Source organism: Camarhynchus parvulus, chromosome 2, assembly GCF_901933205.1.
Source record: "Camarhynchus parvulus chromosome 2, STF_HiC, whole genome shotgun sequence".
Lineage (NCBI taxonomy): Eukaryota > Metazoa > Chordata > Aves > Passeriformes > Thraupidae > Camarhynchus > Camarhynchus parvulus.
The window spans coordinates 113,104,503-113,131,115 of NC_044572.1; the positions used below are offsets into that span (position 1 = coordinate 113,104,503).

Sequence of the window (26,613 nt, forward strand, 5' to 3'; positions counted from 1 at the left end):
ACGCCTGGGTCACTTCTGTTTCCCACTCCCGGTTTTGCCGGATTTTGGCTGCTGTATCTTTTATTGCAGACTTTCCTTGCGATGCCCTTTCCCCCGCTCCTTTTTATCCCCTCTGACCCCCCGACACCCCCCGTACCCCTCGTGGGGCGGCACCGGCAGCGCAGGCCCCGCCTCAGGCGCCCTCCCGGCCGCAGCGGGGCGGGCGCGGGCGGCGGTTCCGGCGGAAGGCTGCGCGGCCGGGCCTGGCCCGGCGTGGGGAGCTTCCCGCAGCGATGGTGCAGGAGCCGGGCCCGGGGCTGGTGGCCGAGCTGCTGCTGCGGGCGGGGGCGGCCGGCGCCATCCTGTGCCTCTGCTCCCGCGCCTTCGTCGAGTGAGTAGCGCCGGGCGCGCTCCGTGTCCCGGTGCCCGCGGCCGGGGAGGTCCCGCTGGGGACGGGCGGGAAGGGCCGCGCTGCTGCGGGCGGAGCAGGGGTTTGCGGGGCTGTGCTCAAAAGCACCCCGGTATATTTATCACTGGTGGAGGGAGCAGGTAAAGGTGAGAGCAGCCCCCAGACGCCGATCTCTGGGCCGGGCTCAGCGCGCCCTGCCGCCCCCTTCGCGCTCCCCATCCGCAGGGGAGCAGCCGGCTCCTCAACGAGAGGAGGAGCAGAAAATTAAATTCCGGAGTGTACTGCGTGGTGCAGCGTTTTCTGAGCGTCGCTCCTATGGGCTTTCCCGTCAGACTTTGATTAAAGTGTTGCCTTTTCCGGATGCTGTTGCTTTTTATTTGTCCCGCGTGTCTGGAGTCACAGGGCAGCCCGTGTGGGAAGGGACCTTGGGAAAGGTCCCTTGGTACAGCCTTTCACGGGAGCGGAGCCTAGAAGAGGTTAAGTACCCCATCAAGTGTCATCTTGAAACGTCCAGTGGTGGGGATTTTATTGCATCCCGGGGGGGTTTTTTCCACTGAATGATTGCTTTTACTGAAAAAAATTGTTTCAATGGTGACTTTCTGCGTCTGTGTCTGTCTTTATTTTTACAGAGATCGCAAATTATATAAACTGGGATTAAAAGGATTTTATGTCAAAGATGACAATGACAGTACAGGTAAGCTAATACAATGTAGTATGCAATGTGAGATGCAATCTCAAAATGAGTTATGTGTGGTTATTTAAGTTATTCCTACCTCTGTGTTGTTTTTCAGTACTTTTGCTATGGGGACAGGAGTGAATAATAACTTAAAACTTACCTAGATTTCAGGTTACCATAGTATTGATGTAGAAGTTTGTGTCAAACCAAGTGCAGTGCTTATTCCTGTAGGAGCGATGAGGGATAGGATAGTTGGGACAGACAGAGACGAGAGATCTCTGAAGCCAGGTCCTGGAACTTGGGATTTATTGCAAAGGGCCTGCGTGCAGGGGCCCCGCTGGGAGCTGCCAGCCACAGCTTGGAGCAGGCCTGAGAGAAGAGCCCCAAAGCAGAGCCTGAAAGAGAGAGAGAGGGAGCAAGAGGTAAAGAGAGAGGACGAAAGAGTAAAAGAGGACAAAATTCCCATTACAATACCATAAATCTTCTGTGCTGAATATTCTAATTTTTCACTAGCCAATCTAGTACAAGATACAAATCCTATAGTATTTACATACAGCCTATAAGAATCATTATATTGCCATACTGTGTTACATTTTAAACCCTAAAAGCTACGCTTTGGACCCCTTCTGCCAAGCTAGTGGGGTCTGCTCTGACCCTTGGACCTGTCTGCAGGCAGAGGGTATTGTCTAATCAAAAGGGGATTACCTTCAGTCGGCCACACCATTGTTTTCTAGTTGTTCAGTGAACTCTGGCTTGCTTTCAATTTTGCTTATAGTTTCCTTATTCTCAAAATCTTTTGCCAGGCAATCATATTTATAAGGCTTTCCTGTTTCATCTTCCCCAACAATTCCTACCCAGATAAATTTTACCAGCTCACATAATATTCACCTGGTGCATGGAACAGATTATATCACACATCCCTGACCTGGTCTTAAATCATAATTTCAACTTCATTCAATATTGATTGCAAAATGGAAGGTCTGTGGATCCTAGATGTTTGTCTCCTCTGTCTCTACCCCAGCCTAGGACATTAGCTGTTGCTAGTTAATCTGCTGAGCAAGAAGTAGACAAGTGCAATAGCACTGATGGGGAAAATTAGGATTCACATATATACAATGAATCATGTGAGGAGGACCAGAAAAGTCTCTCACTTGGCGTGCTTGTAATCTAGGAATTATCATGGTGTATATTCTAACAAATTCAACACCACTCCCCTACTCCATCTCCTGAATTCCTCATGTTTGCATATCTGACCATAATTGTTTTGGTATCTTTTTTAATCATTGCTGTGTTGGTAGATCCAGCAGCATAATATCTTGATTTGAAAGGAAGTTTGTGCAGAAATAGAAGCTGATAAATAATAGCACAGATTAGATTGAGGCAATGTGAGAGGAGTGAAAGAAGGAGATTGTAAACTATGTTTTTGTACGTGTATGAGTGATTTGTAGTGAGAATAATCAGTTAAAAATGTAAAGGTCTCATGTTAAGTGATAATTTGGCAGTAAATATATCCTAAACAACCAAACCAAAAACCTTGAATGTTTCAGTATTATCAACTTAGTCAAGAGCTTTGGATTTCATAATTTCCATCCATATACAGCTCCTACTTTCTCACTATTAATTGTAATTTTATATACATATGTTTCTGCTTAACAATTTGCTAGAAGTGCAGGCTTGCTGGGGAGGGCACAGTCAGGCAAAGAGAAGGTTACAGAGGCTGTGTGAGTACTGCTCACTAGTAGCCAAAACATCAGCATGCTGTCCACACTGCTTCAGCCACAAACCCCAAACACAGTGCCATAGAGACTGCTATGGAGAACTTAACTCCTTTCCAGACAGACCCAGTCCAGTGCCTTGGCTACTGAAGTTACATTTTGATTCCTACTGATAGTTATGCAGAAATTGAGCTGTTTTGTGAAGAAGACTTTTAAATGAGAAAGAAAGCATGAGAGGCAGTTCTGCTATCTTTTGTCTGCTATGCTGTGGCATTGAGGTGTCAGAACCAGATTATATTCATGAATATATCTTGTTAACAGGGGAAGAACAAGCATCTGAGGAGGAGAACCATTGTCCCAATATGAGATTAAAGGTGAATACTAATCGTGCCCTGGACCTGGAAGAAGTTGAATTAGACTCAGAAGCTGAGCTTATGAAGAGCATGGGATTGCCTCTTCAGTTTGGTGGGCAGTCAGCCCACAGGGACTTTGTGGTAAATCTTTACTTGCTTTATTTGTTTCTGTTTGTGTAGTGTTTCCAGACCTAGGGACATGCCTCCTCTCAGTTATTTCTGAGATGGCAGTTCATGGAAATGTATCTGAGCTGCCTTTAAGCTGCCTGATTGCATCCTGGTAAGAGCACACAGCGCCTTGGTCTGTCCAGCTTGTAAAACCCCTCTGCCAGTTGGACTAAACAGGGTCAAGGCTGTGCTTTATGTGTCCATATCTATACTGGTCTAATGACTAGAGAAACCTGATGTAAAACAGCTGTGATACAGCTGATGCTGCACATCAGGACAGCTAGTACACTCCAGTCTGAGCATGTATTTTCACACTGTCTGCTTTAACCATTTTGCTTTTGATAATAATGTAAACAGCTGGTTTTTCAAATCCCTCTTGCAGCTGATAAAGCCAGGCTGTTCCAAAAGGCAGGAGTGAGGCATTGATGCTCTGCTTCCCATAGGGAACATTTGGGCTTTATAAGGGGCCTGAAGTTTTCACAGATGACAAAAAGACAGTGCAATATTTACAGTGTCCACTTAATGGAATACAGACCTCCCTGACAGTGAGAGAACACCGCATGGTTCTGACCTAATTAATTTGTAAATAAATAGGAGAAACTTGTATGTGATTTTAATTGATAACTTGTAAATAGACCATACAGGCATCCAACTTCAAGCCCAAAGTATGTATACAATTTTTGTTGCTGTGTAGTAATATGCAAATAAGTTGAATGGGAAAATAATGCATTTTCTCATTAGATTACTACTAAGCATTGTGCTTTGGACTGTGTATAATAACATGAGGGATGTGGATGAAAAATCAATGCCAGTTCTTCAGTTTTAACTTATGTATAGTCCACGTTACATTTTTGTCAGTGTAACAAAAGAGGATTGCTGCTATTGGGCATACATTCACAGTCCTTTGTCCATGTGAGTTTTATCATCACAGGAAGCCACTCTGAAACAAGTGGAGTTGTAATTGATGAAACCAACAAGTCACCTTAGTGTTCCTTTCAGGAACAGGTTTCTGTCTTCTGTTCCACCAGATAACTGTAGTAGCTGAGTTTGTTGTATTGAATGAAATGATTGTACTGCACAAATGAAAGGGCCACCTGTTTGGGCAGGAGGTTGTTTTTTCCTTGTTTCCTAGTTCTGTTAGCCAACTTGGAGATTATTATGGGATGGAAAAGATATTGCTCCCCTCTTTTGGGTCACTCTCTTCAAGACAAACAGATATTCAGCTGCAGGATTTATAGAGTTTTTGAGTACAGAATGATTTTGTGTGTGTGTGTACAGTATCCAAAATAGCAAGTATTTAACATTTTATGAGGTTGAGCATTATGTTTGCTACCCTAATAAGACACTAAACTGTTTGCTGATTGAGCAGATACCAGGTAAAAGTAAGGGTCAGCCACCAGAGCTGCATAAAACAAAACCTTGATGTTACAAAGACAGTATTTTGCTGTTGGGCTCAACATTGTCACCCTTCAATTCCTGACCAACTTCCCTTTAGGATTTTATAGTGTTTCTTGTTGATGACTTTCCTTCTGAATCTTTGAGCTGTTCAATGGCTTCCCACTCAGCAGCCCCACTTCTGTCTATCATTCTGCTTTTTTGTATATGTGTGTTTCTGCAGCTCTTCCTCACACCTTCCTCAGAAGTGCCAGTTGAGGTTATGTAGCAGGGCACTATCAGACCCAGAAACTCTACAGCCTTTTTGGGGAGAAAGCTAACAGCAGGGTTGCACTGAGAGGGAGGGTTCCAATGGAAACAGGAATGTGACTAGAGAGAGGACAAGATTCTATATATGTTGTGGACTTCTAACTTTTCCATTATCTTTAAGGTAACAGAAAATTATAGAAAGAAAAATAACGTGAAGATTATGAAAAAGAAAAAGAAGAAGAAAAAAGAGTTACAGCAAAAGCACGAGGATAAAATGGGGCAGGAGTGCCAGGACAAAGCTTGTGGTGGTTGTACCCAGTCTGTTTCTGGTGAGCTGGCCCTAGCTACAGAGCCGCGTGAGATGAGCAGCAAACCTCAGGCTGTGATTGAAGAGAACTGTGAAAGTTCAGAAAGCCTTGCAAGTGAGGCTTTACCCAGTGAACTTAAGGAAAAATGGGAGAAGTACTGGAATGAGTACGGAGAGGGCCTACTTTGGCAAAGTTGGTTGGAAAAGCACCAAGAGGTGTCATCATCTGAGGGCATCGCAGCCTCTGAGCCTTGGAGTAGTCCAGATACTAAGGAAGAATGGGAGCAGCATTATAGTGAACTGTACTGGTATTATTGGGAACAGTTTCAGTACTGGACAAGTCAAGGATGGACTACTGAGAGCTCACACGGTGACAAGGTGGAAATTAATGGGATTGCACAGGAGACTGTTTTTCAGGAGAAATGGGCTTGGTTAGCCCAGGACCTGAGCACAGTGAAGTGCTGAGCTTGGAGCTGTCTCCCTCCAACACCAGAAGTGAGGAAAGACTCCCTTCAAGTGCTGATCCCCACAGTGAAATAATTTCTGGGATTTGTGATTTAAATCTTAATTTGGAGGAAGTGGAGCAGAGCAGTGCTGCTGTAACAGTAGCCCACAAAGATCCTGAAGAGCAGAGTTCATCTGACAGTGGAAGCCAGAAGGAGCCCTGTGATGGAGGAAGCAGAAAAAGGAGAGCATCTTGTGAAAATAAGAGTGTTAACCAGTCAGGTAATACAAAATCAGATAAAGTTGTCTGTATTGTTTTTAAAAAGTCGATTAGGTATTTTGTGAAATGATTACATACTCAATTCTTTTTTCTTCTCTCTGCTTCTTTGGATGAGTTCTCCTCTCTAGCCTGTATATTGAATGTATTCTTCAGCCAGAAATGGTTTTAACAGAACATGTACTTCATAAGTCTTCAAATGTACTACAGATATTGGTGAGAGATCCCTGTTAGTGCATATTTAATTATTTATCTTAGTCTTGAAACTGCAGCTGAGACTTAAGTCTGCTGCTAGTGAGTTTCTAAGAGAGGAAGAAGCATTTGTGGTTCCAGCCTGGTCCTCCAGAGTAGAGCAGGAATGGGAGAGGTGAAAAGAAGATCTCCTTTTGAAAAATAAATGATAGGACTGTTTAAATTTTGCCTTTCTAAATCTATGTGAATATCTTTGCATAGCTAATGAGATGGAAAACAAATTTTACTCACAAGGAGAAACTGTTTCAAATTTTGTATCTTGTAGACATTTTATTTTTCATGGAGAGATGAGATAATTTGAAGTTGATCCTTCATAAGATTGTTAACACTACAGTGTAATACTGGAAGCTTTATTAGTATGTTGTCCCTCAAACAAAGACAAGTAAAGATGTGTGTTTGGCGCACACTAACTAGTTGTAGCTGCAGGGGTACTTTGGGCGCAGGAAGGTAAGGAATTGATTTATGCAGAAGGAGAATGTGATGTATCTTTTTTTAGGTGTGCAGGAGTCATGTAGCTTGAATTCAAGTGAAAAAAAGCAGTTGCTATTTCATGACCAAGATGAAGATGAGGATGAAGAGCCTCCTGAATACAGATGCGTCAAAGTCAAGAGAAGGCGAGTCATGAAATTTACATGAGCTTTTTTCTCATGCAGTCCAGCTCCAGGAGCCTTCTGATTTATACTAACTATGCCTTTGATTGAGGATATGAGTTAAAATGTCAGTACAAAGCCACATAGTCTTCCATCACTGCTTATTGCTTTGCCTCACAACAAGCAGTGGATGTTTCCTCTCTTCCAATGCTTTATGAAAACAATGTATGGCCTTGATGACTGTACAAGGTGATGGTGCTGTTCTTGTGCCGCTGAAGTATACAAGATTGTTAAATTACATAGGGCAGCTTGCTTATTTAGGTCTAATTAATATGGACAATACCAGAACAGCAGTAAATAATCTGTATTGTTTAATTACATTGAATGCTGCCAGTAAAATGCTCAGAGCTATGGCAATCATAAAATGGGCAGTATCTGCCTTGTCACAGGTTTTTTTTCTTTCTTCTCTAAAAATATGTAGTCTCAAAGATGGTAAGATGGCTCTTCCTCTCTAATAAATTACAGACTCAGATGTGTGGTGAGATGGCTCTTCCTCTCTAATAAATTTGCAGACTCATATGTGAAGGAGTGGGTGGAATTTTTACCTGCTAATCATGTAGCTGTGGTTTCATTCTAGTATTTTGCTGTTCCCACAGCATTAATAATATAGATAATAATATAGGTAACATGATAGATGATGAAGGTAATTTGGAACTAGGGTGAGCAAACACTGTCTTCATCATGCAGGGTTTGCCATTAAGTATTTTAAGAGGTCATTCAGAATAGTTGGAATATTGTAACCCCAGTAGAAGGGCATGTGTCCATAGAATTGGGTAAAAAAACCAAACCAACCCAAAATTTCATGCACAAGAATAGAGTGGTGTTATTTGCTTGGTTTGGTTTCAGTGTGTGGAGGAGCTTACTTGAAGCCCACATTTAAATGTTTTCAATTTGCAAGATTTTTAGCAGTATAGCTGTAAAATACTGGTTTCTTCACAGTAAGTAACTTTGTCATCTGTGTTTTTTCCTAGCCATGAGCTGGACATGGATGAGAACCCAGTGGAAGATCCTGAGAAAACCTGCTCTGTGTTGGGTTTCAAGTGTGGCACAGGACAAAAGTAATTACTTACGAGGAACTGTGGGGCTTTTCATAGCATGTCAGCCCTCTTGTTATTATGGAAATAGACCATTCATCTCCATTTCCTTTTTGTTAAACTTTTGAAGCTGAGTTCCAGAGTTAGTCTCTGGGAATCATTTATACAACTGAAAGTACCTTACGTACTGCACCTTAGTGTAACACATATAAATGTTAAGTGGCTGGTCAGCTACTTAAATTAGACCACAAAGGCTCTGACAATGAATGGTCCTCTCAGCTTGGAGTCCTGTGGGCTGAGATCATGATTTTTAGCTGTTTCATATTGGAATGAAGTTCCTTTATACTAGTGAAATATTGTCATACTAGTAAAGTATTGCCAGGTGTTGGCCAGTGAAATTTTTTTTAGTTGGTTGGTTTTTTTTAATTGCATTTGCCAGAAGATAAAAGTAGCTGTTTTGGAGGTTCTTGACAGCCACCAAAAGATCTTCTATTATTCTAATCAAGATATTTTTTTAATTTCCTATTCTTCAGGCTGGCCTGGGAAATTGTTTTCATCTAAAGTTATATAACTACTAGGAAAAAAAAAATCTAAAATTTATTAGGTTAAACATTTTCGAATAAAAACCTTTAACATTTTTGTGAAGGTACAATGTTTTGCAGCTACACCTAGTGACCTATTTTAAATGGAGCAATAAATGACTAAGTCATTTTTTTGCCAACATTGACATTCATGTTAAATCTTCTAAACTGGAAATTAACCAACTAAGTCCTTATGTATGTATCTATCTGTCTATTTTCAGGTATGGTGGAATTCCAGATTTCACCCACCGAAGTGTGCAGTACTTGGAGAAAAAAGCAAAACTCAAGTCCAAATTCTTGGATCTGCGTAAACCAAGGAAGAGCAAAAACACACACATCTTCTTTACAGAGGAATCTGAAACGACATGCAAAAAAAGCAAAACTTTGAAGAAGGTATGTTTAGTTGTTAATGCTGTTGTAATTCATAGATTTATCTGCTACCTTAGCTGTTGTTGTATTATGAAAATGAAAATAAAATATTAATTGCCCAGAGTAGATGGCATTTTTAAATGTCAGTCCACTGCTCCTTTTTTCTTTATTTTCTTGTTTTCTCCCCCTCCCATCTGCCTCCCACCAACATGAAGAGGTGAAGAGTATTTAGATTAGGATGGCTATGGAAAGGCATTGGTAGACCTGTCAAGAGGAATGTGAGTTTAAATGGCCAAGCTATGTGAAAGTTATTCCTAACATCTGTATGCACATATCTTTAGAGGTGTGTGTAGGTTTCTGGTGTTACTAAAAGTATCTTTGATTGTAAATTGTGAAGCCAGTTGTTAATGCTGGCATTTCAGCAGTAACAGAAAATCTTGTGTAGATTAGTGTATTTCATGTAACTCCACGGTTTTAGTTATTTTGAAAGGGTTTTGCTTATACCTCTACCTGCATTTATTTTCATCTATAACTTGATGCTTTTTTTTTTAAACTCAGAAATTGCTAAGAAGTAGAAACATTTGTTCACTGGAGATTTTTCTTAGTTAAATCTTTCTGAAAATCTCAGGGCACAGATTTTAATGTTATTTCACCTTCTTCTGGGATGCTTAGCATTCCCCAAAACCCAAGTGCAAAGCACTGTTTTCTGGTAGTGGTGATGCCATAAGTGTTTTATTGAGCTCCAGTCACATTGCTATAATTTCTGATTCATTTTTGATTTTGTACCTGGGGCCAATATAGTTTGAGGGCAACTTACAATTATGTGAAGGAAAAAAAAGTTATGAATTTCCTCAGACTTCCAGGTAAGGAACTGCTCCAGGTGTAGAGCAACTCAGAGCAGCAATAATGTAAAAAGGAGCATCTGCATGTGCCTTTGAGGAGTTTGGAGTGGTGTCTGTGCCTGGGTTAGGAGCTTATGTCGAACTCTCTGCTGTGCAGCAGAACCCTTTACCACCTGCACCATTTGGTACATCTTGAAGGTGAGGCAACAAATGTGTGAAGGTAATTTTACCTGTTTATGCTAAAAAACTCTTCTCTGAGAGGCAGAGTTATCTCTGAATGCAGATTAGAGAAAGATAGTTGTGAAGTAGTAGACTTGGTCACCTGCGCTGTGGCAAGTGTGACTATTTAGATATTACATGAGAATTATTTACTGTGTTTATCAGTTGATCTTTTTGTTAGTTGGTTGGTTGGTTTTTTGTTTCTCTTTTGGAGGTAGCTGGCATCTAGTTCCCAAAGGCAACTTGTTCCCAAACATTTTTAAAAGGGAGCATGGTTAAGGACTACTTGAATGTTTTGAGTCTGGATATTTTACTGTTTTCAAAATACACATGGTAGAGCGTGCCTGCAGTGGCAGATGCTTTTGAACTGTAAAGCTTTTAAGCTATGCTCTGGATAACAGATCATCTGTGATATTTGACCATTGCAGGTGGAAATGTTCCTGAAGCAGATTAGTAAACCTGAGGAGGAAGACACATTCCAGACAGGCACCCCTCAGGGTAAAGCAGAGCCATCGTCTGTGAGCAGCAGCGACTCAGAGGGTCAGGAGGGCGTTGCTGTCACACGGAGTGCCACGCTGGATGCTGAAATCCAGGAGCCAGCATCTTCCAGTGCAGCCTGCCCAGAACCTGGAGGGAGTAAGCTTGAGGGGGAGGCGCAGGACACTGCAGCGAGTGGCTCCGATGAGCAGGGGGCAGGGAGGCCTGAGCCTGGCGGCGGGCGGCAGCTTGTCCCTCTGGATATTCCTGATTATCTCCAGCCAGAGACAGAGGACATCAGCCAAGGTAAATCAGTTTCCTGCAAACTGATGAAATGAATTGGCAGTGGACTTCATACTGCGTTCTCAAGTGACTGCATTGTGCACTGCTTATTTATTTTGTTAATTCAATGGGACTCATTAGGTCTAAGGGGTAACAAAAGCAATTGAGAGCTGTGCTAGTGGAATTAGCTTATTTCTGGAATGCCAGAATCCCGGGCCTTGTCTTTAATGGTGACAGTATTTTTTTATAGATGAACAGTCATTGTTTATCCTTGACATGGTCTAACAGGTTTGCAATATGTACCTTTTGTACCCTCTGCAAGGATGAGGGTTATTAAACCTCAGGTAGCTGCACAGACCATCAAGTTTTGGGTTCAAATGCACATTGCTGAGCTCTAGGGAACATGTGTTGTTAAAATTATTTTCTAGGATGTAAAAAAAATCAGTTTTCTATTTAACGTGAAACAAAGGAAAGCAGGATTATTCAGGTTTTTACATATAATTTAATCCTTCCTACAGTAGTTCAGTTATGTTAGATTCCTACTGTAAAACTCTTGTCTAGATTGGTTTTAATTCATTATGGATAAAAGGGCATTAAACTAGTCTCTGATCCACTTGTTTGCTCATTGCATAGAATTTGTCTCCAGTTGAAGATTCAGGCTCTTAAATATTGGGTGAACAATGAGGATTTTTAGGACTGTGGCTAATCCCTTGCAATACAGGATGCTATTTTTTAATTTAAAGCCTATAATCTTCATAATGTGGCAAACAGCAATAAAGAACATTTAGCTGTGTTTTTAAATCTTAACACTCACCTACCAATTACGTTCCCTAGCCTACAAGAACAGTGACTGTTAACTTTTGCAGTGTCTTCCAGCTGTGGATGAAAACATTACTGCAAAGAAGAAGGAGACAAAAAGAAGGAGGAGGAAGAAAAATGCACAGAGAACTATACCTCCTGAGATTGCTGCTGATCCAGAGCTTGTCAAGTACTGGGCACAACGCTACCGGCTCTTCTCCCGGTTTGATGAGGGAATCAAACTAGACAGAGGTGGGTTCAGTACTGAGTGTGATGACTTGGTGGTATATCTGAGGATCTATCCAAATCTGTGGTCCTTCTTGCAGTTTATTACTAATTTTCTTAAAGGAGGAGCACTACTCAATGTGTCTTTGCACCCATGGATAAATTCCTTCCTCCCCCAGCAGGCAGGTAGCAGGCAGTCTTGGACTTCAGAAATGCTTTTTGTGTCAGACATCCCTGTCTGCATTAGTCCTTATATGTGCTGAAGATCTTGCTGGACCCAAATTATACTTTGTCAGGACTTGTTCAGAAACTCAGTGATATTTTCCTATTTCTATATTTTATAAAATAATTTTGTGAAACTTCCAAGTATGCTGATGTATCTAGTTTTATTCTGTTTTGTTCTGACTTGCAGCAGTCATTGCCAAGCAACTTTTTTCCTTGTTTGCTTGCAAAATACTTCAAATCACAAATTAATAGGTAAGGGGGAATTAGGATTACCAGGTATTTTTGTTGGTTGGGTTTCTAAGCCTTCATGTTCTAATGCTTTTCCTCATAAAGTTGCAAATTAATTCTCAGACCAGACGTTGTGGCGAAGAAAATAAAATGGTGGATAAGAGAATATATTTCTGGTTTGATTTCCTACAGAGCATCATCACAATGTATAAAGTTTTTCATAGCTGTGCTCGTGGACTTCTCCTTGATAAACCAGAATCCTCAGCACCAAGGTCAACAAAGCATGTATTGAGATTGAGGCATATCAGTTTGCTTCAGTGAGACTTTGTTTGCTTAGCAGATCTCTGGGCTGAGCAGAGTTTTATCATCTTCAAAGCCAGTATTTCCTGCTGGAATGCACTAAGCCAAAATTGTTGGGATTAATGCTAAACCTTCAGTTTTATGTGGGGCTTGGTTGTTTGTTTTTAAATTAGGTGACCTTGAAATAAGAGGTGAAAATACATTTCTTCCCCTTCCTCTGCAGAGGGCTGGTTTTCTGTTACTCCTGAGAAAATAGCTGAGCATATTGCTGTTCGTGTCAGTGAGTCGTTCAACTGCGACATCATAGTCGATGCATTCTGTGGGGTTGGAGGAAATGCTATCCAGTTTGCACTGACCTCAAAAAGAGGTAAGTAGGTGTTGTAAACAGTGCATTAGTTTTGTTTCATCAGTCTTTTTCCTGACATTATTCAGGTATGTGCTCTGTTTGTTGATTTATTTTCTTTTTTGGTGCTTCTGTAGCAGTAGCAGCTGTTACGCTTCATCAGACTCACAATACAACCTCTCTGTTTTCAAAAAAGACCAATAAATCTGCTTTTCTATTTTAAGTCAGAGTCAGATTTGTGTTGTACTAGTCAACACTGTTTTTGTGTGGCATAATATCTGGTCTATCAGATACTGTGGAGATCACTGGTAAAAGTGGACTTCTGTCAAACCTGCTGCTTCAGTTCTTACTTGAAGTCTATGTACTCAAAAAAAACAGGTTCTATGTGAACAGTACTTAAAGCACTGAATGGAATCATATGCAGATTCTGCAGAACCAAGTGCACAAAAGGGATGATAACTTCATGATAGTCTAATGCCAGCTAATGATATGGTAGTGAAATATTGAGACTACTTCCTCTATAAATATTTCCTGCTAGATACTCATACCAGTTCATCTAACTCTTCTGACTAATGTTTGAGCAAGACAAATAGTAGTTTGTACTGCATTAAATTTGGCAGGCTATGATCCAATCTACACATCTCACTTGGCTTTTTGTATTTCCTGGCTCAATTTTAATTTCTGATATTATATACTGATCTTGTATCATCCATCTGTCTTGGGCTGTGTTGGTTGGGGCTTTTTAAACTCAGTTTTCAGAAGTATGGGGCCAGCCACAGATAAATGTTTTTCTTTAACAAAAAAGAGTGAGTTTCTAATGGACACCATTGAAGTTGTCCATGCCAAACCTGAGGCAAGAAAGACTTGCTCTCTTAGGCAGACAGTGCCATGTCCTTGATCCTTGCGTGGGGCTGTCACAGCAGCGGTGTCTGACTGCGGTGCCTTGCCCCTGCTTGGGCGCCATTCCCGCTTCCCGTTAATCCCAGCGTTTGCCGTCTCTCGCGGGCAGTGATTGCCATCGACATCGATCCCGAGAAGCTGCGGCTGGCGCGGCACAACGCGGAGGTGTACGGCGTGGCCGAGCACATTGACTTCCTGTGCGGCGACTTCATGGCGCTGGCAGCCGGCCTGCGCGCCGACGTGGTGTTCCTCAGCCCGCCCTGGGGCGGGCCCGACTATGCCACTGCCGAGATCTTCGACATCCAAACCATGATCTGCCCAGATGGATATCCTTTCCAGGCTGTGCCTTGTGGTGGGCTTCTCTCTTTCCTCTCCTCCTGTGGGGTTTGCATGCCCAGTCGGCTGACTTTGGATGACACAGTCGGCAGCTGGAGTTCCAGATGCAAACCATTTGTTTAGTCCTCTTCACCACCTAAATTTAGGTATTTTTATTTTTTATTACCAAATAAAACAGTAATGACGTTTTCCTGAAGGCAAAAAATCAGTGAATTGAGTAGCTCTCAACTTAAAACATTATTTCAGCAGTTTAAACTCTTTTAAATTATTTTATTAAAATACCCCATAGCAATCAAATAGCCAAGTGGTGTGTATATATATACATATATATATAGAGAGAGATAATAACTAATTGTGTGGACTATGACCTTGTCATTAATTCCACTTTTTCATTGATTCATGAAGGGAATATCTTTTTTAAAATACCTTAATAAAACTGTTCTCAGTCATAGCACCTGCCTGTGACTTGGGAAATCACACAAGAGTGCAAGCAAAATATTAACTCTTTGAGTTAATATATAGAATTTCTTACTAGCTTGTTAACAGTGATACTGAGCACTCATTCATCTGGGAAGGTATTAACATAATATAGTTTCATCATATATGAAGTGTGGGGGTTTCTTTTGTCACAGAAGAATCTTAATTTGTTCTCTTTTTTGCTAAAATGTAGCCATATTTGTAAGAAAATCTTCATATGCGTGTGTGAGAGATTTCACAAAATGGATTAAAAAAAATTGTAAGCCAAATAGACTAGCTACAAACTACATTCAAATTTGTCAAATACTTCTCAGTACTTGAGTCAAATTTTCATGAAAAGTGAGTGTTGGGGTTTTCTTTCTACTTTTAGGACACTAATGGTGAAATAGAGTTTCTGCATTTCAGAAGAGAATTCTACCCACACACTTAAAAGATTAACTACAGTTTAATTGCATATAGCTGAAATTGAGGCATACTTTCAAAATTAATCAATATAAAGAAACTTTTCCTTCCCCATTCTTATTTTTTTTCCTTTACTGGCTTCTACATTTGAAATTTTCAGGCTCTCCAAGAAGATCACCAACAATATTGTGTATTTTCTGCCTCGGAATGCTGATATTAACCAGGTGTGTTACTGGATGAGGTCTTGGTGAATGAATAAAATCTTCAGCTGACTTAAAACATAAGTATTATAAACACATACATCAGACTTTAAGTCTATTCAGCTGAATGTGGGATATTTGGTGTTTTTAAATTTGACCCTTGTGTTAAGTGATTTCTGTGTTCACAGTACTTTTGGTATATTTAGAAATGGGAGTATAAGATTATTTCCATGGTTTTGACACTGTTTCCTCTTAAAGCAACAGAATGGGATTTCTTGTAGAAGTTTCAAAGCCAATTTCCAGGCACATACATCATTATAAAAATATCAAAAAAAAATTTTAACCAGCTCTCACTATCTGATAAATTGGTGAGTCTCAGACTTCATGGGTGTCTGTTTATGAAGGAGTTGCAGGAAATCACAGCCTGCAGTCACTACTCTCTCGGTGGTACTGTTGGTGTCCACACAAGTGTGTGGTTCCATATAGACTGCTTGCATTGAAGTGATGTGTGATAAACACAGAATGTGTGGCATTGATACGGGGTTTTTTGTATTACAGATTTTTGGTAGAAGTTTGGGGTTTTTTGAGCAGTTACATGCCTAACAATTCCCCTGAGTGTCTGGTTTAGTTTCCTCTGTGTATTTTCTATGTTAATTATGTCTTGTAGCTTTTTAGAAAGAAGGAAGCAGTTCTCACCTGCAAGATGCCACAGGACCTCCCAGGACTTACTCCTGCTTTTCCAAAACCTGCATCTCACTTAGAGTAGGCAGGGCATCAAGCCATATGGTGGCTTGTGGAATTGTTGCTGGCAAGCAGGTGGCTTGAGAAAAAGGCTGAAATTCACGTGGCCTGAGTATTAGCAGACTCTAAGCCCATGCTGTGCACAGAACCATTCCTTTGGCAGGAGATGATTCAATTCCTTTTTGCATTTCAGGCTGGTGAAATGTCAAAGTGGCTTATGAATCTTTGAACAGGGATCTTAATTTTAGGAAGAGTTTCTCTAATTACTACATCGCATCTTAACACTGCATTTTGTCAAATATTTCATTCCCATGATGAAGAGTGACCTTAGAGAGTTTTCTGCTCTACTCAGGAGCACTTTTTACTGGCTTTCTAAATGGCCAAATGCATCTACATTTCACTTCTGTTTCCACAAAAGCATGCAGGAATACTCCCCACAGGCCTGTACCTTTTCCTTCAGAATAGCTGGGCTCTTCTGGATGATTGAGCCAGGTGTCCTGACATCTCTGTATCTTGTACAGTTGGCTCTGAATGATGTTGATTACATCCCTGGGTTTGGTTTAACACAGGTAGCTGCAGAGTAACAACTATTGCTCAAAAACATGGCTCAGTTGTTAAAAGTTCATGGCTAAGGTCCTGAGTTCAGTTCAGTGTTCCAGGCTATGGGCTATTCTCAGGAAGGGAAATCAGCTCCTTATGCCTTTCTTTAGAACTAGTGTCAGTATAAGAACAAAAATAACCCAAAAGGTTGATGCTCTGAGAGGGGGAAAGAGAATGTTAATCAAGCCCACTGATTAAGGAAGTGTCTTCATCCTGTGTGGACAATGGTGTGTCAAACATGTTCCAAAACGTGACCTTGGTGAATACTCTGGTCCACAAAAGACTGTTAGAGGTTTGACTACCAAAATCTCCAGCTGTATTTAAAAATGAATTTTCTGGATTTACTGCCACTACACTTCTAGGGCTGTGAATTTCCAGCAAAATAAAAATTTTAATTTTTTTAAATTAAAAATTGCAAAAAGAAGCCCAGCAGTTAGAAACAACCTTGCAATAAAATTACTGTTTAACCATTAGTTAAGGTGGTTCAAATTCAGTGGAAAATACGTAATTTTTATGGAAAATAGCTATCAGATCACTGTTAGATAGCAAATATAAAATAGGGATATAGGGATCCTGCTGATGGAGTGAAAGCAAGGTAGCTGGCCTTAACCTAGCTGTGTCAGAGGACTCGGTGTTCATTGCCTTATTGGTGGATAAGATATCCAGCCTTATTCCACGTGACTGTATTGCAAAAACAGCACTTACTACTTTTGCTGGGTCAGCCACGTTGGTGTAGAGTTGGTCTTGTTGAGAGAAATGGGATTCTTTGAATTCCCTTTAAAAAAATCAACGGAGTTTAGGTCTCAGAGAAGTGAATTTTTCTACTTCTGCCTCAAGAGGGAGCAGCAAATCAGTGCAAGATGGTTGGCTCATTTACAAGAAATATAAAAACATTTTCCTGAATTGCATCAAGTCTCCTTGTTTACAAACATGTTAAAAAATTTGTAATGTATGCAGGTCTGTTTTTAGGTTGAATTAATCTTTAACAATATTCTTTCTAGCTAGGAACAATCAGGAATAATAAGTATGTGTGTACACCTACATTGAAAAATACGTGTATTTATTAGTGCCTGTTATATAGTTCATAAATATAATTTATGAAGTGTTTATGAAGCTGTGCTCTGCCTCATTGGGCAGAGTGAGAAGTGTGTACTCACCTCTGGGAAATGGAGTCATCCCAGGTAGTCTAATCTCTTTCACAAGCTCTCTTTTCTGTATCAGATAATGCTTCTGCATGTTAATATTTGCAGCAAAGAAGGAGGAACCTGCAATTTGTTGCTGTAGGACCTTCTTGCTAATGGTTGAATCTGATCTTTTCATTCCACTGTAGAAGTTGTACTCAGTTACTGTTGGTCTGTCACTGGTTGTCAGGATGCATGATGGCTCCCCCCAATAAACTGGTGAGCCTGAAGTGTTGGTGACCTGGTCTGTTGTGAGACATCAGCATCTTTAGCAGCCTAGCCAGGTTTGGGAGATGGAGTAATGGGGAATTGGGAGTTTATTGCTTATCCTGCTTTTGCTTGGTTAGCGGCTCAGATACTGGATTGTGCCTAGGTGATTGTTTCAAATGTCACCATTCTTTGAAGACAGGCATACTGCTGTTTGTGGTAGCTATGTCTCATTTTGTCAAACTGCTGTTGTTGGAGCTTTTGCTGTCCTCAAATGTTGGTGTCTCAGACCTGGCTTGTATTTCAAATACTGTGAGAATACAGTATGGAATGGAAATGGAATGGCTTTTTGTTTCTTGTCTAGTGTGGAGTGGTTCTATGAACCTAGAATTAAGCAAAGTGTTCTGGACCTTGATGGTCCTACAAAACATACACATTATGCTGGTACTTTTCTTTTTTCTTGCCTTTATTCCCACCTCATCTCCATCAATCACTTTGAGAAAATCTGGAGTTAGACACTGAGGCCTTGTTCTGTCTGCAATACACTGCTGGATAAAAAAAATGTGTTGCTGTATTTGTTTGTGAAGGCCCAGTTGTTAAAAATGACTGCTCAGTGAAGGGAATGTGAAGATGAGTAAAACCCATTTATTTATTTGAATTCTCTCTTTTAGCTGTGATACTTTAAAATGGAGCCTAGCCAAATAGGACTTGCCAAGCAGAGTCATCTTTGTTTAGGAGTAAATAGAACAGTGAGCAAAGCAGGGAGTGAGAGGCCAGGAAATGAACAGAAGTTGATTTGATAGTATTTTTAAGATGCTTGGGTTTTAGGGGAGTTGGCAGGTAAAACACCGTGGGTTGATGTGTTTTGGAGGCTGATAATTTCTAAGTGAATGTAATTGCATACACTTCAGCTCTGACTATTGTGTTAATAACAACAGCTTTTAAGCAGCCCACTTGGAACTCATGTGTGTTCTCTGTCCTTAATAAAAGAGAAATCCAGAATTTACCCATGGCATACACCAAGCCAGAGTGTTACTTTTGAACTTCAGTCTTCCTGAAGCTCATAATGCTTGCATACTGAATTGTAATTTTCCTACATGAAGTAAGAAAAAAATAGATAAATGTCTGGCCTGTTAAAGGGTGGCAGCACCACTGTGATGTTGTCACAATTCACATGCATGCCTGTACATTTTCAAAAATGCTGCCTGAGAGCATTTTATTTTATTATGTTCAGTGTAAAGAATACCATTTTCTTCTTTTTCAAGTGGGTTGAATTTTGTTCCCCTTAGCTTTTAGGTTGGTTACAGGGGGAGGGAATTCTTCATCTTAGTAGTATTCTATAAAATTAATTGATTCACAGAGTCCTTGTATGACTGCATATCAAGTCAAAAAGCTTGTACATGTTATACCTCAGAAAAGTTTCTAGGAGTGGAGAAAAAAATATGATAAATTTTTTGTCTGCAATTATATTAGTTGGTGGCTGGAACAGATGGGAAGTTACTTTACTAAAAGAGTTTCAATATTATTAAAAAAATGTAAAAAAACCCTGAGACTAGTAGGAAAACCTTTAAGATCAAAAGTACACTTGAAGAATGTAAGGGAAGTTTGCACCTCAAGCAACTCATGCTCTTGAAATAATCTTCTGTGTTTGTTTCCCCTTTCATATTTTCATCTTTTCTGATGTCTCCTTTTCAAACCTGTTGGCTGCTTTTTTGATGTGTTTTGGCTGTGGCTGTAGCTGTGGACTCTCTTTAGCAGTAGTCACTGACCTGAAAGATGAAGGTGAGAGGGATGCAGGGAGGTGTTAAATGGAGCTGCAACCTTTGCCTCTGCCTAGGGACAGCAGCACAGCAAAGGAAGCAATATCTGTCCACCCAGGTAATGTGGGTTTGGACTAAAGAATAAACCAGGGTAATGAGAGTTGCCAGCAGGGAATCATTGTTTGTACACCAGAAAGTGCAAAATAAAGACATTTTGGACTAGTCAAGTTTTTAAAAAGTCTTTCTGTATTCACCATTGTAGTGCACTGCAAAAACAGGAGATGTTTGTCGATATCTCTAAAAATAGCTGAGCACCTTTGTTTTTCTCAAAGCATCGTTCCTCAATCTGCTGTTATTTTTAGAGGGTGTCCCTCTGCCAGGCCAGACCCTTCTGAAGCTTGGTGTGTGGCAGCCTTCCCTCACTACACTTGTCAGGGTTGACTGAGCCCTGCTGAGGAAAACTTGGCAACTCCTACGTAATTAAATTTGCAACCTCCAGCAATCTACAACTGAGCATTGCCACAGAGGATTTGCATTTCTGTCCTCTGTGTATTGGGTGGGTTAAAGAGGCTACAGTACCAGATCTGTCACAGCAGAGCTTATTCCCATTTGTTTATTTAAATTTTTTTTCACCTGTGGGTTTATCAAATACCTTTAGGCGTTGTTTGAAATTAATCATAGTTATCCTGGGTTTAACACTTAGACACCAGACACAACATATGTAAATTTTCAGCTGTCCCTTGGTGGACATGACCCATCAGTGTAGGGGCATCTTGTTTTACTTGGCTTCTAAGAGAAATGTTTAGTAAATACTAGTGTTTAATATCAATGCATTAGTCATACTTAGATATGCTAGTGACACAAACCATGCCCAGAAAGCAGGAGTGCATAACCCTCAGATATTAATTTCAGTATTCTTATACTGACTAATCCAATGAATATTTTAGAATAATTAAGTGACATCAGCTATAAAGTGCAAAGCCTCTTAATGCTTTTTGGAAGGGACATTCCAGCTTCTGCTTGTAAAAAATTAAAAGTTAACATCTTCCTAGAAAAACTGTGGATCAACCCACAATGCTTTGTAGATTTCAAGTAAGAACAGATAAGTTGTAAAATTAACATTCCTGATCACTTGCCAGTTTTAGATTCTTGTGCTATTTATAAGTCAGCCAGCCTCTGTTTTTTTACTTAAGTGGCAGGTTCCTCTCTGACAAGAACGTGGAGCATTTTTTCGTATCACCAGAAGTTGAAGGATGAAGAAACTGCTCACACTTTTTGTCTAAAAAAAAAACAAAAAAAAAAGGGAGAAAATCAAAACAGAAAAGTAAATGCTTGACTTAGATAAGTGTGGCAGTTTTCTGGACAAGTCAATAAAGGTTCAAAATGTAGTTTAAATTAATCTATTATTTTGTCTTGATAGTAGGCTGGTTTTTTACTCACAATAAAATAGAGGAAGTTCAGCATGTTTATATTTAAACCTGCACTACAGAGTTAAGTCTCAGGGGGCTTTAGAAGTGTTAATAACACAGCTTGAACTCAAAGTTTCAGCTGCTAACATCATCTCGGCTTAAAGATCAGTTAAAATCTACTGCAGGCTTATAGACCCTGATAACTTTGCCTGGGAAGTTTCCTTGCATGGGGAACTATAGAAATAATTTTCCTGCAGCAGCCTGGGAGAATGGCAGCACGGAGCAGAACTGGCTGTGGAGCATGGACCCCCCCCACAGGACAGGTCCTTAGGGTCCAAAGTGGAGGGGAAGAAAGCAGACAATGTTCAGTTTTGGTGTTTGTCCTTCTGACTGTGCAGTCTCCTAATGAGGAGTTGATGGCCTGTAAGCTGTTATCCCTCAGAGGCATTCTGAATAGGAACAGGAGAGGGGAGAGTACTGCCTGCTCCAGTCCAAAATGCAAAGTCCTTTGTGAGATGGTGTCTGTCTCTAAATATTAAGCATTAAAGGTGTGTACTGGGCTCAGTCCAACAGAGCATGAATGGTGAAATTCTCACTCCAGTGATCATAAACACAAAGCTGGGACCGGTGCTGCCTGACAGGCTCCTCCAGCCTGCAGAGGCACTGCTGCCCCAGCCTTGCCCTCAGCACTGCCTGTGACTCCAGTGCATACAACAGCTTTTTCTTTAGCTGCAATAGCAACAACAATTAACTGTGACCTTTTTTTGTGAGTTTCTCTGTGTGTTTGGGGCTTGGTTTTGTTTGAGTTGTTCCCTTCCACCCTGCCACTCTTCAGTGCAACCTTTATGCTTCCTAATTCTAATTACTAAAATTGGTTTTACTCTTCCCCCAAAATTTGGGATGTGGCATCATCTTACAAACACAGCTTATAGGTTGATTTTTGCTAGCAGTACTTGGCATCTCTCAAATGCCAAGTACCATGCGAACCAGAGTTTAGCATCTCATGCCTCAGCACAGCATGTCAACTTCTAAGGGTTTCTCTTTGGCTCTGAAACCCTCTTATTTTCATGGTTTGGGTAAGGAGGGTTTTTCAGTCTCAAGCCACCAACGGCTTCTGTGAGTAAAAGGAGACATAAAAAGAGGATCAGAGGCATTAGCTGCCAAGGAACATTTTCCACCAGTATTAACAGAGCAGAGATACTTTTTTCTGATTGTTTGTGCATTAGAAGGTTTGGGGTTTTGCCTCTTCTCCTGTACATTGATTGGTTTATTTTTTGTTCTTTGTTTTTCAGGTGGCTTCCTTAGCAGGGCCAGGAGGGAAAGTTGAAATAGAACAAAATTTTCTCAATTTCAAACTGAAGACAATAACAGCTTATTTTGGTGATCTAATAAGGCATGACATCTCCTGAACTCCATGTGAATTCTTCCAAACTCATCCTCCCTAACTGCTGCCTTGCTTAAACTTTTGTACAGCTGGCTGGTCAAAAATGACTTAAAGCCATTTTCCGCTTTAATTTCAGTTTACAGAAATTTGTTCTATTGTACTGTCAATAAATGCTTTATAATAATTTTGACAAAACTGTAAATGTAGAAAAACTGTGAAGGTATGAAGAAAGCTCTTTATAAAATGCAGTCTTTCAAGGTTTCAGCCCAAGCCATGGAAGTGGGGTTCAGGATTTCTTTTAATTCTCACATGTGCTACTTCTGTGCTTGCTCTGGTTTTGAGCACCCAGAGGGTCAAGAAAAATAGCCTGAAAGCCACAGGAGCTGCTGTCTGTGCTTGAGAAGCAAAAGCATCTGAACATCAGGTGGAACTAGAGGGTCAGGTGCACCACAAGAGGTTAACCCCAGTCCACCTCTCTCGCTCCCTGCTCTCTGAGAAACCTTTTCAGGTTTTCTTTGCAGGATGAAGGTTCACACATTAATTCTAGTGAGTGCTCTGACTTGTGGCAGCTCAGAGAGAGCTGGGTGTGTTTTGTGTCTGGAGGTGGGACTCTACCCTCTGGGTATTGTCATTTTATTTTATTTTTTATCTCCCTGCCATTCCTCTTCATTGCAAAGATATTTTGAAGAAACCTTCTGCCTGGAGGTTTGTATCAGTAAGCAGAAGGGTTTCTGTCCCCCTTCTTTTCTAGGCCTTTGGAATCCTCACATGGGCTTCAGAGCAGAAATAAGCCAGCTTTTCCTGGTGAGGGCTCTCTGCTCCCACTTAGAGTTTGGAGGGGAGGAGTGGCCTTTGTGCAGTTCTCCAAGTAGAAGAGGAGGCAGGTGAGAAATGCCTAGGGCATGGCTATGGTGCTGTCACTGAAATATTCTTACATTAAGTCCCCAAGCTCAATTTTGAGTTGTTTTTGAGGTAAGAGTGTAGGAATAATAATTTCTAAGATAAATTAATGCTGCTTCTCCTCTGCTTTGAGTGCAGGAGGATGCTGAAGGCAGCAGAAACTAAGCACTAAACCATGCGTTAGTGCTATCTAAGAAAACTAGAATAACTGTAGAATAACCAAATAAGAGGATCTATTTTCCCCATTAAGGAATGAAATCCAACTCTTCAAAACAGTTGAAGAGACCAAAGTGTTTGTGTGTTTATAGATTGTTATGACTCAGTGTGAGTTTGCAGTGCAGCAAAATAGCCCTTGGGAAATAGCTGTTTTCTAGCTTTGCTGTCTTTCCAGAACCAGACAAGTGCTAAACTTTCACTGTTACATTCATGCTTCATGGAAGGTATTTTATGAAGATACTTTGGCTAATTTGGATCACTGCACTTTGCCACAGTGCTACAGCAAGGAAGAAGTCTTCTACTGGCTCTGCATCAGTGTTTAAAGGGAATTATTAAGGAAATAATATTTCTTAGAAGTTTCCTATTAGCTCGTAGGGGAATTTGGCAAGAGTACTAATACTACAGGAGCTCTAAACCTACTGTGGCAGTGGCATGTGAATTTAATAATGCTGTTAGACTTCCACTACAAACTACAAACAAAAATCCAAGTCCACGAGGCTGAATGAAGGATAAATTCATTTATCTTGTATATGTCACAGTATATTTGGCTTATTGCTGCTTGTAGAAATACCCTTGTCTTATTACTTGGTCCTCTTTTTCTCCTTAAGGAGATGCTTGAGAAGCATTTTGAGATCTTGCTGATGCTACTCCTGTAAAAGGAAGATCTGACAGTGAAATGCCATTGAATTTACTTTTACCTTCTGGAAAGTAGTTAGATTTTGTTCAGTGCCCAGTATACAAAGTGTGGAAGCTAAAATATAAAAGGTACCATATTTACCCAATTTTTACTTCCAGTGTAATGAAGTTAATGGTAAAAAGGAACAATTTCTCAAAGGTCTCTGCGGAGCTTTGCAAGCACATGGAGTATCAAAAGCAGAAGAATATCTTTCTTTGTAGCTGTTCCTCTCTCTAACCAAGAAGGACAAAAGGGGATATTTTGGTTTTGGTTTTTTGGTTGTTTTTTTTTTTAATTACAATTTGAAGTCAGAATGCACTCCTCTGGGCTGTGATAAATGTTTGCCCTCACTTCCCACTTACACAGAACTGGTGAAGTTCCCCAGGGCTTTGAATCTACCCATCTAAATTTAAGCCTAAAATACATCTGTGAGTACTTTTAGTTTTTTGTTAATAGTATCAACCAACAAAACCTTCATGGAGGAGAGCTTCAGTCATTACTTCCTATAAAATGTTACTTTGCTTTATATTGGAGACAAAAGTTAACATGGGCTGAGACACTTAAATTTCTGGACAACTTGTGGCCTCTGTTTTAATACCCTTTCTGAATTTAGGTAGTATTTTGTAAATGATACATTGGGCAGCAAAGAAGTTACATTGCTACTGTAAATACTCATAGAAGTTTGATATTTTACCCATTCTAAGACACAAAATAAGCTACAGGAAAAATGCAATTTTTTTTTCTAAGGACTAAATGCAGTAAATGCATACTGAGTTCTACTTTCCAGTACACTCTTGAGCCCCTAATCTCTTTGGGTTTATCTTAATTAAACCCAACACTAAATGAAGCCCATTCATTTCTTTTTCTAGTGCATGGCATGAAGAGAAGTGATGGAAGGTGAAGTTAGGTGCATTGCAAGGCTGAAGCTTAATTGCAGGTTCAGGGGACCAAGAGCAGAGCATCAGCAGGGCTGAGCAGCTGTCTCTTCGTGGTACAACATCACTGTGCCCTTCTCTGAATGAGGCCCCATTAGAGTTAAGAGAAAAAATTAAGTGTTCCATGAGGTTTTCATGTACAGGTTTTAGAAAACCTTCCCCAAGTGTACTGTTTCTGAAACAACATCTGGGTCTATATGTGCAACTGAGAGGTTATATAAGCAAATTAATGTTACACCACAGTGACCATAGTAACATTTAGCAGAGGGAAACCCCGTAAATAGCAGAAGGAAAAAATTACTTGCAATAACTCATTGAACAAATCAGTAGAAAATTGGGTTATTTTCACTTGGTTTGCTCTCTCAGCTTTCATATGCCTCATAGTCACTGTTTGCTTTAATTGTCCTCCCCTCATACACAAACCTTCCCATCTGCAAATACCAAGAAAGAGGGGCAATCCTGTCATGATTTACTGTTGCTGGTGTAGCCTTTCCAGCACAGGCATCTTAGTATTCCTGCTGCTTGAATATCTTTGTGAGGTCCAGAATACCTATAAAAAGTTGATTTTCAGTGGTGAACAAGTTTCAGATTTCTTTATGAAGACAGTAGAGATATCTTTGTAAGTGTGTGTTGCAGTGGCAGAGGAGGAAATGCTGTAAAACCAGGCTTGAAATCAATTCAGACCCTGTCCTGTTTCAGCTGTCAGATGATGAAGCTGTCGAGTGGCTCAGCCTGGTCCCTCTGGATGGAGTATTAGGAATATGCACACTCCAGCAAAGTACATGTAAGAGCAATGCTGCGTTGATTCAGTTAAATGAAATCCCCCAAACACCAAAATTAATTCATACCAAAAAAAAAAAAATCCAAAACCATAAAAATGCCAAAACAACCTTATTACTTGGGAGGCTGCAGGGGCTGCAGAAGCCATCAGTAGCTGAAAGGAAGCAATAGGACTTAAAGCCAGCTGAAGTGACTGATCCTAGTGAGGCTGGACATTGACCCAGGCTCTGAAGATCTGAGCTGCACACACGCAGGGAGGAGTGAAGGCTGTCTGCAAACAGGACTTGTCCCCCCCAGGGTTTGGTTTCTGCCTTTACTCAGCATGGTCCTGTGGTGTCTCCTAGCAATGCCTAAGGTTTTGGTTGTGTCTGTTGATGCTGAGAGCAGGGCAGAGGTGTGGGGAGCAGCAGCCCAGGGAGCCCTGGCAGCAGTGGGCTCTGCTCAAGGGTTTCCTCACCCAGGGGAATTCCCAGCGGAGCTGTGCACACAACTCTGCAAGACGCTCCCTGCAACACCCCTGCAGCCTAAGGGGTCAGCCCTGGATTTCTCCATGTAGAGACCCAAGGATGGGTGTCTTTTTAGCATGTGTCGCAACAGAGCGTCAGGGAGTGTGGTTTTGCTGCCAGCCCCTTGTGGACCCTTCTTCAAGTCTCATGCAAATGTATTTTCTGGGTTCTTGCTTCCCACACGTCTCTGAGGTCTTGGCCTGCCA

The 26,613-nt window shown here is 40.7% G+C and overlaps 1 protein-coding gene across 1 annotated transcript; it reads left to right on the forward strand.

The window, feature by feature from the left end:
• The first annotated feature begins 227 nt into the window (after positions 1-227).
• Positions 228-22,873, forward strand: TGS1 (trimethylguanosine synthase 1). The gene is given in 14 exon segments (XM_030943450.1): positions 228-370; positions 1,018-1,082; positions 3,101-3,273; positions 5,126-5,657; positions 5,660-5,977; positions 6,721-6,838; positions 7,846-7,932; positions 8,711-8,882; positions 10,348-10,702; positions 11,555-11,728; positions 12,678-12,821; positions 13,807-14,023; positions 15,058-15,136; positions 22,303-22,873. Coding segments are annotated over 14 exon segments (2,649 nt in total). The 5' UTR covers positions 228-272; the 3' UTR covers positions 22,420-22,873.
• The last annotated feature ends 3,740 nt before the right edge of the window (positions 22,874-26,613 follow it).